Here is a 15043-nt window from a genome sequence, read left to right on the forward strand (position 1 = left end):
AGAGAGAGAGAGAGAGAGAGAGAGAGAGAGAGAGAGAGAGAGAGAGAGAGAGAGAGAGAGAGAGAGAGAGAGAGAGAGAGAGAGAGAGAGAGGGGAAAGAAAGAGTGACGAGAGAATAATAAAGAGAAAGAGAGAGCTAATGAGCCAGATGTGCCTGAGTGTTGTGCTGCAGTCTCCTGCTGTGTTACCTGAGATATTGGGGTCGACACATGTGCCATTGATGAGGGCTTTAGCTTCTGGGCACACACACCTGGCTCCACTGGGGTTCAGCAGGCACATGAACTCACATGACATCTTCAGGCATGGGTTCGCCACACCTACGGATGGAGAAAAACGCTCTTGTGAGAAAAGCAAACATCTTCCTTGGCGTTAAAGATCATCAAAGAACATGACATGTGAAATGTTGCACAGTGCATGCCTTGCTTAAGAGAAAGCAAGGACAGGGCTTCACTTTTAGAGTAACAGATTTCTTTTCATTTTCTTTTCTTCTTTTTTAAAAGTATATTTTTAGGGGCTTTCATGCCTTTATTTGATAGGACAGTGTGATATGTTGACAGGAAGCGAGTAGGACAGAGAGACGCGGTGGGATTGGGAAATGACCCCGGCCGGACTGGAACCGGGGTCCCCGTGGGTATGCAAGCCCAAATGTGGGGGGCTTAGCGCGCTGCGCCACAGTGCCCCCTCATTTTCTACAGTATTATGGAATGCATTTAATATTATGCTAATCAATAAAAAAAGAATCCTGAGCCGCTATGTTGCATTAGCACCTGTCCCTTGCCCTTGAAGAGCTCATAAGCTCACTGTAGTTACATATATAATATTATGTCAGTTTTTTCATAAACGTGACAATTCTACATGCTTTAACAAATTAATCTGAGCATTTAATTATTATGAGTCCAGCATGTTTTCAGATAAAACCATACTATATAGAAAGGGCTGTCTTTGCCTTGATTCTTTTTGTCATGTCCATTAGCCAGAATAATACTTTTCAGCATTTTTCAACACAGACGTAAATTATTTTACTGTAAGATTTAATTACTAGCGCCACAATCATTTAGTTACATTAGTAAAAGGAAAGTGTGAGGATGAGATAAAAAAAAACACTTCTTTAAATCAACAACTCCACACCATTTTTAATCAAATAAAGACTTTACAAAGTATGGCATTGTCATAATAACAAAAGTAAAAACTTATTTCCATCAACACCTCCGCATGATTTAATTGAAATGAAGAACTCCACATGATTAAAAAGAGATGACATCTCTCAGCGTGACATCAACAACATATATTTCAAAACTAATAACTGCAGTCTGATTTAGATCTACTTGAACAACTTGTACTCTTTCAAAGGCAGCATGAAGACTATGCTTTTCAAAAATAATGGCTAGGAAAGAAAAAAGAGGAAAAAAGAAAGAGAGAAAAACATAAAAAGTGAGAGGAGAATGGTAGGGCAGAGGGAGAGGGCCTCGTCAGTGATTTTGCTGAAGACATCAAACATTGCTGCCGGCTTCTGCTGGCATTGCACAAGTGCCTTCTCCAGCCTGGATCACACCACACACACACACAACCCCCCACCCACCCACCAAACACACACACACACACACACACACACACACACACACACACACACACACACACACACACACACCACACACACACACACACACACACACACACACACACACACACACACACACACACACACACACACACACACACACACACACACACACACACACACACACACACACACACACACACACTGGCTATGCTGGCCCGGCTCTAATGAGTCTGTGGGGACGACATGGGCTGTTGGAGTAACAGAGGATCGAGTGTCAGGGCGTTATGGTGTTGGAGATTGCGGAGGAGGTGGAAGGAGAGAGAGAGAGAGAGAGAGAGAGAGAGAGGGAGGGAGAGAGAGAGAGAGAGAGAGAGAGAGGGAGAGAGAGAGAGAGAGAGAGAGGGAGAGAGAGAGAGAACAGTGTGATGCAATGAAGGATTGTTATAGATGCTAAGGGCGATGTTGTGGCGTTGGGGATCACAAAGGACCGCTAGGCCATTAACTCAACAGGGATAACAAATAGAGAATGCAAAAAAGGGCCCCCGCAATAGACAGCCAGATCCTGTGAGCGATTCCTATGTTCATACTTCTGCCACTTGTAGGGAGAGGAGGGCAGTAATAGAGTGGGTTGGTTGACTGTAGAGATCCTCTTGTGTGTGGAGACTCAAGCTCTGCGTGGGCAGATGATGGTGCTTTCAGAAGAACAGGGTGACTTTGTGACACGGCACAGCATGTAATGGAAGAGATGAGAGGAGAGGAGAGAGACCGGCTAGTCGTGACTGGACACTTGAAATGGCTAGGGGGTGGATTTGCTTTCCACAGTTACATTTGTTCTTGTCTTTGCTTCTTTATTTCAGCATACAGTATGCTCTTACTGAGTAGGGGAGAGTAAGAACATCTAAGAAATAGATATTAAAATATACTGTATATATGAAGAGCTCTTTTCCAAAATGAGATATATCCATTTTATAGAATGTTGGGGAATTTACATTTTTGTATTGCGCATTCCATTGAAATGCATTGCAAAATAGCAACAGCACATAGGCAGATACATAGGCAGACACACTAACAATGCCCAAAGGGAAATAATATTGTCAGCCTTAAAGAAAGTATAGTAGTGTATGCAGTCACGTTGCTAGGGCTGCACTTTTTCCAGTTCAACTAGACTTTTTGTCCCCTGTTGGTTCACAAACGTTTTTCCCAATTTTCCAGAGTACAACAAACTCAGTCAGACAATTGCAGTGTTGTCCTTCATCAGAGGCACACTGCATCTCCAAGGCTGGAGAAGTTTCACAGTAAACATCACGTCAAACTGGCCTTGAAGTCCAGCACGAGTCTAGCGTAATGTCTCGTCTTCCCAGTTCCTCATTTGAAAATGTGGTTGTTTAGTGACTTTTCATGGCTGGAGAAGTTTCACGGTAAACATCACGTCAAACTGGCCTTCAAATCCAGCACAGTGTAGTAGTTTACCGTACCTCTCTCCTTCCAATGTTGTCTTTTGAAAAATGTGGTTGTTTAGTGGGGTTGCTATAGTATATAAACCTGACAGATATTGAACCAGTAACCTTGTCCTTGGCCCAGTGAAAAATTACAGATATTAAACTTGTGAGTAAATCAAAGTTATGCATTCAAAACAAAAAATGAATGTCAAAAAAGACTTGAAATGTGGAACTCCTACCCAGGTCTAGGTGATAAAAACATGTGGTGATAAAAACATGCCTTGACATCTGAAGGTACTCCAGACAGCAGCATCAACAGCCAATCAAAGGTTACAACTAGAATGTGTCAAAGTTGTGACAGGCCAGTCTAATTTAATTTTTGGTCTGTCTTTATTGGGCAGTCATCGGTAACTGGGGCAGTCAAGGGTGAGCAGTTAGGGAGTCAGACTTGTAGCCCATAGGTTGCCGGTTCGACTCCCGACCCGCCAGGTTGGTGGGAGGAGTAATTAACCAGTGCTCTTCCCCATCCTCCTCCATGACTCCATGACTGAGGTACCCCGAGCATGGTGCTGTCCCACTGCACTGCTCCCTAGGGGCGCCATTAGGGGCTGCCCTCTTGCACAGGCGAGGCATAAATGCAATCTTGCTGTGTCACAATGACAATGGGAGTTGGAGTTTCCCAGTTGGGCTTTCGCGCTTTCACTATTGTATTACCATATTGTGTTTATTGTAATGTCATACTTGTGATGATTTAATTTTGTCAGAGGACGCGCTCAACTTCTTGGAAAAATGAATGACTTCTTGTGCACGATAAAAGGTATCAAAAATCCACATTCACAAGCTACGCCTCATTATTTATTTATAAATTACCACCATGTCCACAAGCAAACGCGTTTCTGCTCTCAAGCCATCATCATGTGACTTTTGTGAAATGTGATACGTCACATTAAAGGTACATTGTGTAAGATTCTCCACCCCAGTATTGTATTACGATATTATGTTTACCGTATTATAATGTCTTTATTGTCTTATCATATTGTGTTTACTATAATGTGATATTTGTGATGCTTCTGACCTTCGTGCTGCTTGTATCGGTGAGCCACCATGACATTAGTGGCCTTCTCCACACCAAGGTCCAGCAGCTCCATGGGCCGCTTCCCGTACTTGTGGATCCTAAACACCTCGTTCTTCAGACTCGTGCCGTAGATGAAGTCCTCAAACAGATCGATGCGGTACGGGTTGGCGATCCCTGGAAATTGTGTTGGCATCCCAAAACAAGACAGGTAGTGATTTTATTGTATTGATTCATGTATGAATATGTTAATTCCTATGTATGTATGCTATACCAAAGTACAGTATTTATGCATGCACAGAATACTGCATATTCCAAAAAAATCTCTTTGCAAAAATGAGCAAGTCTATTAATGTGGCGTGTAAATCGGATTGCCGGAATGCCAGCAAAGGTCATTCATCTCAAATCCCAAGCTACCGTATATTAAGTAGGCTACTGAGTATCTCTGTCTCTCTGTCTCTCTCTCTCTGTCTGTCTCTCTCTCTCTCTCTCTCTCTCTGTCTCTCTCTCTCTCTCTCTCTCACACACACACGCACACTCAAACACACACACTCAAACACACACTCAAGCACACACACACACACACACACACACACACACACACACACACACACACACACACACACACACACACACACACACACACACACACACACACACACACACACACACACACACACACACACACACACACCCTGAATTCACTGCACCAGTTTATCTCACCATGTTGTCCTCCAATTGACTCCTGGGGGTCTGATCCATCGAAGCGCACGCTGCCAATGGAGGCCAGCTCTGCATCAGCCCAGTACAGACGCTGGTTGAAGTAGTCAATGGCCAGGGCTAGAGAGAGGGGGGGGGAGAGAGGGGGGGGGGGAGAGAGGGAGAGGGCGGGGAGGGAGAGGGAGAGGGAGAGAGAGAAGGAGAGGGGGAGGGCAGAGAGAGAGGGGGGTGGGCAGAGAGAGGGAAAGAGAGAGAGAGAGAGAGAGAGAGAGAGAGGTGGGGGAGGGGGAGGGGGCAGAGAGAGAAATGGAATTTGAATTTTAAGGATATTTTATTAAAACAAATGTTGTACATAATGTGTACAATCAGATCACATTACACTCTTAAAATATATAAAAGTAGATTAAAGAAAACAAACCAAAATAAACAAATAAATAGGGCTAGAGAGAGAGAGAGGGAGAAAGGGAGGGGGCAGAGAGAGGGAAAGAGAGAGGGGGAGATGGAGAGATATTTATACCAGTTATGAATGCAGCAGGTAAACCAATAGAATGCTCCAAGTGTCAAAAGCAAGGGGTTATCCTGTGTGCTCATTTATTTATCTTTTAAAAATGTATTTATTCAGTTTATTCAGAAGGAAATACAGCTATGCAAAGTGCTAAGTCACAGTTTGGCAATGTCAGGGAATAGCCACCCTGCTGAATGCCATTATGAAGAAGTTCCATACTGATGAAGGGGGTGCATAAGTGCATAAGTGCGTGAGTACGGGGGGAGTGCAGCCGGTCATACAAAAGGTTATATGAGATGTGCTTGGCTCCTCCCGTCGAAAGTAAAACTGCTGACAAACTTCTTGCTTCTGTGTGTGTGTGTGTGTGTGTGTGTGTGTGTGTGTGTGTGTGTGTGTGTGTGTGTGTGTGTGTGTGTGTGTGTGTGTGTGTGTGTGTGTGTGTGTGTGTGTGTGTGTGTGTGTGTGTGTGTGTGTGTGTGTGTGCGTGTGTGTGCGTGTGTGTGTGTGTGTGTGTGTGTGTGTGTGTGTGTGTGTGTGTGTGTGTGTGTGTGTGTTTGAGCTTGACTCCTCCTTGACCTAATTTCAACAGAGGATCTCCAGTCACCATCACGGAGACTAATTGACTCAATTTATTTTAAAACAAGACACGAAACAACTTAGTGAGTTATTATCCTGATGCTAGGCCTTGTATATGAAGGTGCATCAAAAGGCCCATTTTTAAAAAAAATCCTGCTCCATTTTTGCACCATTGTTCCTTTGTTCTAGTGGTGTCAACAATGATCGATTCGGCAATGCATGGACGATCCAGAATCGATCCGGCAATTTTTTTAAGGTTCAATTATTTCCATGGATATTTCGGGAGCAAATGAATGTTAAATTAAATAAAAGCACTTCAAAACATTGCAAGACTGATACAAACCGATACAAACTGATACAGAAAACAGCCAATAAATTGCTCAGTATCTGACTACTTGTATTGCCTCATCATGACTGATTAAACATTTGCTTTGCTTTCAGTAGAAATGTAATGCATTGCAATGCATTGTAGAATTGATTCGGATCAGATCGGATCACATAGAATCGAATGGAATCGAATTGCTACCTCCCGCATCGTGATAGAATCGGATCGTGAGGGCAGTGCCGATCCACACCACTACTTTGTTCTAACATAATTTCTTTGAAAAATCTTTTATTGAAGGGTGGCACAATAGGCTTGGGATTTTGAAAGGCAGCAAATGAACGTTTTAGTGAAATCAATGAAAATGTGTTTTATGGACTATTTTGATCAAAAACTAGTTAGGAGAAACATTTGGCTGAATGCTCCAGCTCCAGAGAGAGAGAGAGAGAGAATGTTTGATTGATTTGAAGTATGATCGTGGTTTTATTTTCTTTTTGTCTTTTTAGATGTGCCGTACTAGCATCTCTATAAGAGGGTATGTCCATCTGTCGGTCCGTCGGTTGACTGTACTGTGATGAAGCAAGTGTGTGGTAACCTGACTCTCACCAGATGAATGGGTTCCGCCTTGCTCCACAAACATCCATTTGGAGATACATTTGTACGTCATAGGAGTAGGACTGTCACTCACCAATGTTAAATGCTCAGTATTATTTATTACTTGATCCCTTTACAGGTATTGGACCGTCACTGTTACTTCACGGTATAGAGGGAAAACGTAATTTCAATTTTCTTGTAGGCCTCCTATGTGCATATGAAAAAACTGACTTGACTTGACTAGGAGTAGGTCTCTTAAGGTGTGGTTTTATTTATTTTTTTAAAAAAGGTTCACATCATTGGGGAGACGCTTGTCTGACATTTTTGATGAGCTGCCACTGCTTTAACTACTCACAGATTCGAAAATGTCAATAACTGAGTCTACAGTATGCGAGCAGCCATTGTTGCTGAAACAACTGTCCCGTTTCACTAACTTTTCAATGCTCCACTATACGTTTAAATTTTGACTTCATCACGTCTCTGAAAATCCCGCAATCCTAATTGGTTCTAATGTACTTTGTTATGGGAGCAGGGCGAATCGGAAGGTTCTCCAGACACTCGTGTGAGCTTGTGAAGCTCACAAAGCTGAGCGGAAACACAGCAGGAAATACACCAGAGAGTCAGGCTAGTTTAGTTTTACATAGCGTTAAATAGAAATGTGGTGGAAAGCTCATTGAATAGCTTCCATGTATGAAATGCACTTTAGAAATACACTGCCTTGCCTTGACTAGGTTAGCGAGTGGGTCCTTCAGCCCAAAGAGGGACAGTGCAAAGGATACTGCTGAGGATGTTTGTGCTTTTGTCTCCTCACAATCAGACACCTCTGCCGACTTTATCTTTCTTTCTCACTTGTCTGAGACATGTCTATTGACTCTCTCTCTCCTTCTCTCTCTCTTTCTACATCTCTCTATCTCTCTCTCCCTCCAAACGAGACATGTCTGCCGACTCGACCGTGAAGCACACTGCTCCAGCACTGTTTCAAAATGTCTGTTCTTTTCCAGGTCACAGATTCAGGACACACGCACACGCTCTCACATGCACACGGACACGCACACACACAGTACTTCAGACTGCACAGTGCACCTCAGATAGCTAGTGTAGGTTGAAGAAAAAACAGCTTATTAGCGCTTTGCTTCACCCCACTCTGGAAGTTTGAGAATCCTATGTCCTGCAGAAAAGATACCTTTGAAAGGTATTTGAAAACTTTCTTTTCTCCCCAACTTCATCATCATCATCATCATTGTGTTTTTATCGTATTGTTTACAGCTAATGTTAGACAGTACACGAACACCCCTAATTAGGAAATAATAATGAAGTGTATTTCTAAAAGGAACATATAACATTATTACCTCCGCCAAGGAGGGAATGTTTTCAGTCGCGATGGTTTGTCTGCTTTTCTGTCTGTTTGTTTGTCAGCTGCATAATTCAACTTTGTGGAGTTGTTGATAATGACCAAACGAACAAGTGATTCAATTCTGGTGGTGATCCGGATCACGAACCGGAACCAGGACTTTTTGAAAGATTCCGTGAGCAGGATAACTCAAAAACTAATCAACTGATTTGGACGAAACTTTGTGGAGTTGGTAGTAATGACCCAAGGAACAAGTGATTAAATTCTGGTGGTGATCCAGATCACGAACCGGAACCAGGACTTTTGAAAAGATTCTTCACCATTGCTGCCCTATATATCTAGATGCCCCTAGTGACCAGAAATTGAATTGCGGGCACACCACAAAAAGAGGGTAGAAAGACTTAGGGTGTAACATAGTCAAAAATTCTATCAAGCAGCTTCCTTGGCGGAGGTCTGTGCTCTCTGAGTGCTTCTAGTTTTATAGTGTATTAGACCAGTGGTTCTCAACTGGAACAATCTTGGGACCCACCATTTTCCACTCTCATTCGTTCGCGACCCAATTTTTTTTTAGCGACACTCGAATGACTGGTTGCACGCTACTATCTCGCATAAACATTCTGATTTTATCTATGACGACAGATGACACAAGTTCAATCGCCTATCAAAATAAAAGTTGTAAATTGTTACAGGAAAAGTTGGATGTTTTTTTTTTTTTTGTAGCAAATCAATGAATTACGATTTTTTTACACCACGGCTCCACGACTCACCCATGACCCCTCCAGTTGAGAAACACTGTATTAGACCATATTGGTACCTGTGGGCCTTCGTAGCCTCTTATCCAGCAGTACCCTCCGCATAGAGCCATCCATCGCAGACTCCTCTATGTGTGACCGATCACCAATCACCGACCAGTACATCATCCTGGAAAAGGCAAGAATACACACGTATAATGATAGCAGTACATTTCAGTCTTATCTGAAGTTTCAATGTTAAGGAAATGCTAATTAAGCAAAAGTCAACAAAAACTAAACAAACAAGCTTTACACTATGGTGTTCAAAATCATACCAAATTTCTTTATATGCGCACATTTGATCAAAAGAAACTATGTTGAGTGCATTAAACAAGCTACTTTCTGTGAGTTCAGAAAGTGAAAGTCAGAATCATCCTCGATGAAAGTAGAAAGGGAAAAGCAGTACTGTAGTACAATCCAAAGTACATCACCACACTGCATCTCACTGCACTCCATTAAGGAAATGCTAATTCATGAATTATACGTAATAATAATTGATAAAAGTTGACAAAAATATGTGAAATTCAATGAAATGTAATGTACAAAGAAGACATAAAACTTGAAATTGTGTTCAAAATGATACTTTCTCTGCTTTCTCTACACATGTTTGCATTTCATCAGTGTTTGGGGAAAAGTCAATAACAGAAACTTTGAGTGCATTAAACAAACTGCTTTCTGCAAGTTTAGAAAGTGAACGTCAGCCTCATCCTTGAGAAAAGTAAAAGGGGAAAAGCAGCACTGCAGTATAAGTATAAGACTGCACTGTGTGTCACTGCACTGCAGTATAAGTATAAGACTGCACTGTGTGTCACTGCACTGCAGTATAAGTATAAGACTGCACTGTGTGTCACTGCACTGCAGTATAAGTATAAGACTGCACTGTGTGTCACTGCACTGCAGTATAAGTATAAGACTGCACTGTGTGTCACTGCACTGCAGTATAAGTATAAGACTGCACTGTGTGTCACTGCACTGCAGTATAAGTATAAGACTGCACTGTGTGTCACTGCACAAATAAAGCTCATAGCGCTCGGCAATATCAACATGCAGGACCGGATTAATGCACAGGATAGATATGGCTGCAGCCTAGGAGGCCCCACCTGCCAGGGGCCCCCTGATTGGACAAAAGTGAAAAATTGCAGAATTGGGACAAGATGCAATGTTGAAAAATTGATCCACCGTGTTGAGAACAGTTTGCCGACATGCTATCCTGAATTTCTAGCTCGTAATTATGACACTGTCTGCGTGAATTTTTCAAGAAATTTGCCTTCTGGGGGGGCCCCACAGCAACCTGTAGCCTAGGGGCCCCGGGCCCTCTTAATCCGCCCCTGTGTGTGTCACTGCACTGCACTCACCCTCTGTCTGGGTTGACCGCGATGGCGTACGGTTCTCCTGCGATGTCCGTTATCAGCCGTGTGCAGTTGGGCCCTTTCAGCTGTCCCACGTTAATCGAGTATCGCAGCTTGGTCCAGTGGGTCGTGTAATAGCTGAACCAGTGCATCCGTGAGTGATCCGTCCAATAGATGTTGCCCGTTACCCAGTCTGCCGCCACGTCCCTGGGCCTTCTGAAGTCTGAACACTGCAGATTGGGGAGGGTGCAGGACGGGGATGGGGTGGGACCGGACAGGGATGGGATGGGGTGGGCAGTCAGGTGAAAAGACAAGCACGTTGAAACAGAGACTCTCTGACGATGACACTCAGGAGTGTGTTACAATATGCGACCTTGCCTCCTCCACTTGTGCTTGTCTCCTCGTACCAGGAAGTAATATGTCATGATGACATCACTGACCACAGCATTATATTTCAATATCTTGCAAAAGCTCAATTGTAAAGCCTTCTTCTCATTTGCAATTGGGATGGTGAAAGAAAAACAGTACCTCAAAAGTTGTTGTGGCTAGGCTGACAGCTGGAAAACTTTATTGGTTTCTCCACGGAGGAGGGGCCAGGAGGTGGGGCGAGGAGACAAGCACAAGTGGAGGAGGCAAGGTCGCATATTGTAACGCACTCCCAGTGTATTGTATAGCATATATATGGTAGGAGGACAGATAAGGGAATATAAGGGGAAACATAAGAAGAAACAGCATAGAAAAGGTTCCTACTTTTAGAGACAACTTTTAGAGCAGCATACTGTTGATGTGGTTGAGCAGGTGGCCGTGGTAATATCACCTGTAATGGTGTGGCAGGAGCAGTGTTGCCAGATTGGGCGGGTGCCCGCCTAATTGGGCTACTTGGCATGAACGTCTGCGGGTAAAAATCGGAAAAATTGGCCATTTGGTGGTTTTTCAGCCGTTTTGGGCCCATAGAAGTCAATGTAATTTGTTGAATTTGGGCGGAATTTAGCACATTTTGGCGGTTTTTGAGAAGCTTTTGGGCTGGATTTGGTCAGACACATCTGGCAACACTGGTCAAGAGACTGGCAGTTTGGGAAATGTGTACAGCTGAGTGTGTTTGGGTCTGTTATTAATTAACAAGACTACATCAGCCTGACTGTCAATCTGAGGCATTGGGACTACTCCAGATGCGGTGGAGGAAAGGTACAATTTGTGACACTACACTATACGGTTTGCCTGATTATCATAGACTTGCAATCGCGATCCGAAGGTGTTGCGTCACTAGGAAGGCACAGCCTGACTGTCAACCTGAGACATAGGAGGATGCAACGGAGGAAAGGTACGGTACAATTTGTGACACTACACTACATGAGATAGTGCACAATGTCAATTGAATCCAACTAGAACTATGCTGCACTCTGTGCATAGTGGCTGAGCTTTCTGTACACTTTAAACCAGATAGTTTAAAAATATATATATCATTCAGTATGCACACAGCGGCTTCTGAGCCAGTGGGCTCCCACATCTGCATGGCTTAATTGCAATATTTGCATTGCCATACATGGCAAAACTTTCATCCATTTTAGTGTGTGTGTGTGTGTGTGTGTGTGTGTGTGTGTGTGTGTGTGTGTGTGTGTGTGTGTGTGTGTGTGTGTGTGTGTGTGCTGTGTGTGTGTGTGTGTGTGTGTGTGTGTGTGTGTGTGTGTGTGTGCGTGTGCGTGTGTGTGTGTGTGTGTACGCGTTCGTGCGTATGTGTGTGTGTGCGTGCGTGCGTGTGTGTGTGTGTGTGTGTCCTTAAGAGAGTAACATATCAACACAACAGACAGCTGATCTGCGTAAGGGTTTTTTTCAGCTTGCAGTTTATACCTCCTGAGGTGAAGGCTATTTTATAGTCTGTTGTCCAGCCCTGCAGCAAAACTCCACAAACTTCTGATGCAGACAATGTTACCACTGTTGTAGCTGAAGGTCTGTCAGCCCTTAGGTGCCCTTGAAGAGGCCTGGAGGGCTCAGAGCTGTTGGCCGATTTGTCTTGTGACCAGAGGCAAGCAACCTACATCAGTGATTTTCAACCTATGGGCCGGGGCCCACTGGTGGGCCCTGAATTCCAAGTGGGCCTTGAAATCATTTTCTAAAATTATAATCATATTTTGGTGTGTGTTGCTATTGATTTATTTGAGTTTTATTCTTTATTGAGTCAGAAGTGGGCCCTGAACATTGGTGACAATTTCGAGTGGGCCCCACGTTGGAAAAGGTTGAGAACCCCTGACCTACATGTAGATTCAGAAAGTAAGAGCCCCACCACATACAGTACGTACGTATCTGCTCCAACTGTCAAACTCAGTGAACCAGCTGATCATAAGTAGATGATGTCATTAGTCAAATCACCTGAGCTGACAGGTAGACACAGGCAGGCAGAGGAAATCCATGACAGGGCATTTTTACTTTTTTTACATAATCCAGTTTGTCTGCCTTTGTCTCCCGTCGTACTTACTTACAGAGCTGTAGCTTGTCATAACTCATCACAAGTTAACGCCTCAGAGTCCACAGGGAGCGGTGCTATTTGTATTCACATCCACGGCTTGTGCCTTGTCGTCTGTCTTGACCACACTCACACTCTTATCCGGTGAATATTATTAGGCATACAGAGAAAAGTTTTATTCCTGTCATGGTGGCGAGGCGGGTGTGTGATTGAAGACCTTGATCTGTGTCTGAGTCATCCGGTTGCAGAATCGAGAATAGTTTATGGTCCTGGCCTGATACAAACGTGTACTGAATATAAAACCATGCACTGGTTACAGATGATGGGCAATAAGCGTTGTAAATTATAAATGTTGGTGAAAGCGCAGGCAATACTGAATACTGCGTAAATGGAGGGGTCTTGGTTTGAATGATTGAAATTCTCATTTCCTCAATACACAAGGATACAAATGATAAAAATATGTTTAAATATGACTGAGGAGGAACATTTCCATCTGTTTTTCATCCAGTAATGGTGTTTGTGGAGAGGTAGAGAGAGAGAGAGAGAGAGAGAGAGAGAGAGAGAGAGAGAGAGAGAGAGAGAGAGAGAGAGAGAGAGAGAGAGATTGGATGTAGTGTAAGGTTGACAGCAAAAAAAATCTCCAATTTATTTCATGGCAGGCTACTTTTCTTTACTTACCAACTATCTCGGGCTCACAGATAATGATGGCAAGGCAGCGGCTCTGGGTGAGGGAGCCAAGCCAAGGATATTTTTCTAGAACAATCTGTATGATAAACCACCAGTGTGTGGCACCTTGGCTATTGCTTCACTTTCGCCCTTGTGCTGCACCAAGGGACTGTAAGCGAGGGGGACGTGACCGGGTGAGTTATGAATTTAATCTTCGACGAGTTCATGGGCATAATTCAATACCAGGCGATTCATAGCAAAACGTAAATGGGTTTGCAGTGGTGCGGGCCGTTAGAGAGAAGATAACAAGGCCTGGCAACACCACCCATACATACAAGGATTAAATTATGTTACCATGCTGGAGGGAGAGCTAGTGGACAATAGACATTTAAACTCATCAGAGTCACAGAGAGCAAAGGAAATATGGCACCCTAGCCTTACACAACATGAATGAAATTACCTTATTGTTTTGCATAAAACACATTCATTATAACAGGGTTATTTTTCACCCATAGAAAAGGGAAGGTATCAGTGTGTGTTAGGGCTAACTCATTATCAGATGCACACAAGAAAAGCCAATGACCTCCATTATCCACCTCAGGCTCATGACAACCCAATCAACCCCATCAAGAGTATGCTTCTCACCTAGAGGCAGACATCCTGGGTTTAGAGAGCAAAAGTCCTGCCATGTACTGTATTTTTTCCAACCGATTCATTCATCCAGCAGATGCTGAATGAGCCAATTAGTAGGAATCCTCTGTGCACAAGCAGAAAATAAGTATACGTACACACCAGGGGTGTGTTTCTCGAAAGCATAGTTGTTAGCTAGTTAGCTACTTTGGTAGTTGTCAGTGGGAAATTGCATTGCAAATAACAAACTAGCTAACGCACTTGGGAACTATGGCTTCGAGAAATGCATTTTACCTTCCCTCTCAATACACCAGTTTGTCTGCCTCCTCTGCCCTGATTCTACATGACCTCCTTATCGCCCATACTTACTATGATCCCGACATTAGTCTTAACTTGACTCTTGTCAGAGATATCCCTGTAAAAGAGTCCACCCGGGTTAAACTGGGTGGCCCAGATAAACTTTTGCTGGTGCAACAGAGCGTCCATGCCAATGATGCGGGCGTTATCTTCGATGCGGGCGAGCAGTTTGTGCCCGTGGCTCTGGTTAAACGGATAGACAAAACTTCGGATTTCAGTGTCATTAGCAATGTAGAGCACCCGGTCCTCTGGTCCTGCCCGTTGAGTTAGTTATATGCAAAAACAAAACAACAAAGAGTGGCTAAATTCCCATTTGGAGTTGGAGACAGATTGACAAATTGCACAATTGCACATCAAGTTATACAAATAATGTCATACACACAAAATGCATCAACATCAATTCGTACACATAAGCAATGAATGTTGCATTCATTATATGCTTTAAGGATGCTTCTAAATTAGCATTCATTTTTTCTGTAAAGCTATAACCATATTTATTACAAATATATTGTACCACAATGTATCTATAATTTAGTATAACAAAATAACAGTCATATCTTTAAACACAAAATATGTATTTACACAAACTCTTCATACTGTGCATTACATTCATAGATTTTTTTTTACTGACAAAAAAGTCACAAAGGAA

General features: G+C 43.2%; 1 protein-coding gene across 1 annotated transcript in view; it reads right to left on the reverse strand.

Moving 5' to 3' along the window:
• The window catches only part of LOC134460642 (low-density lipoprotein receptor-related protein 1B-like), a 573784-nt gene that overhangs the window by 38214 nt on the left and 520527 nt on the right, over positions 1-15043 (reverse strand). The window contains exons 77-82 of the mRNA XM_063212999.1: positions 14407-14648; positions 10287-10510; positions 8955-9061; positions 4796-4912; positions 4076-4249; positions 189-317 (exon numbers count right to left, since the gene is read on the reverse strand). Of these exons, the coding sequence (XP_063069069.1) occupies positions 189-317; positions 4076-4249; positions 4796-4912; positions 8955-9061; positions 10287-10510; positions 14407-14648 (993 nt within the window). The remainder of the gene's footprint in view (positions 1-188; positions 318-4075; positions 4250-4795; positions 4913-8954; positions 9062-10286; positions 10511-14406; positions 14649-15043) is intronic.

The sequence above is a fragment of the Engraulis encrasicolus genome, chromosome 13 (assembly GCF_034702125.1).
Source record: "Engraulis encrasicolus isolate BLACKSEA-1 chromosome 13, IST_EnEncr_1.0, whole genome shotgun sequence".
Lineage (NCBI taxonomy): Eukaryota > Metazoa > Chordata > Actinopteri > Clupeiformes > Engraulidae > Engraulis > Engraulis encrasicolus.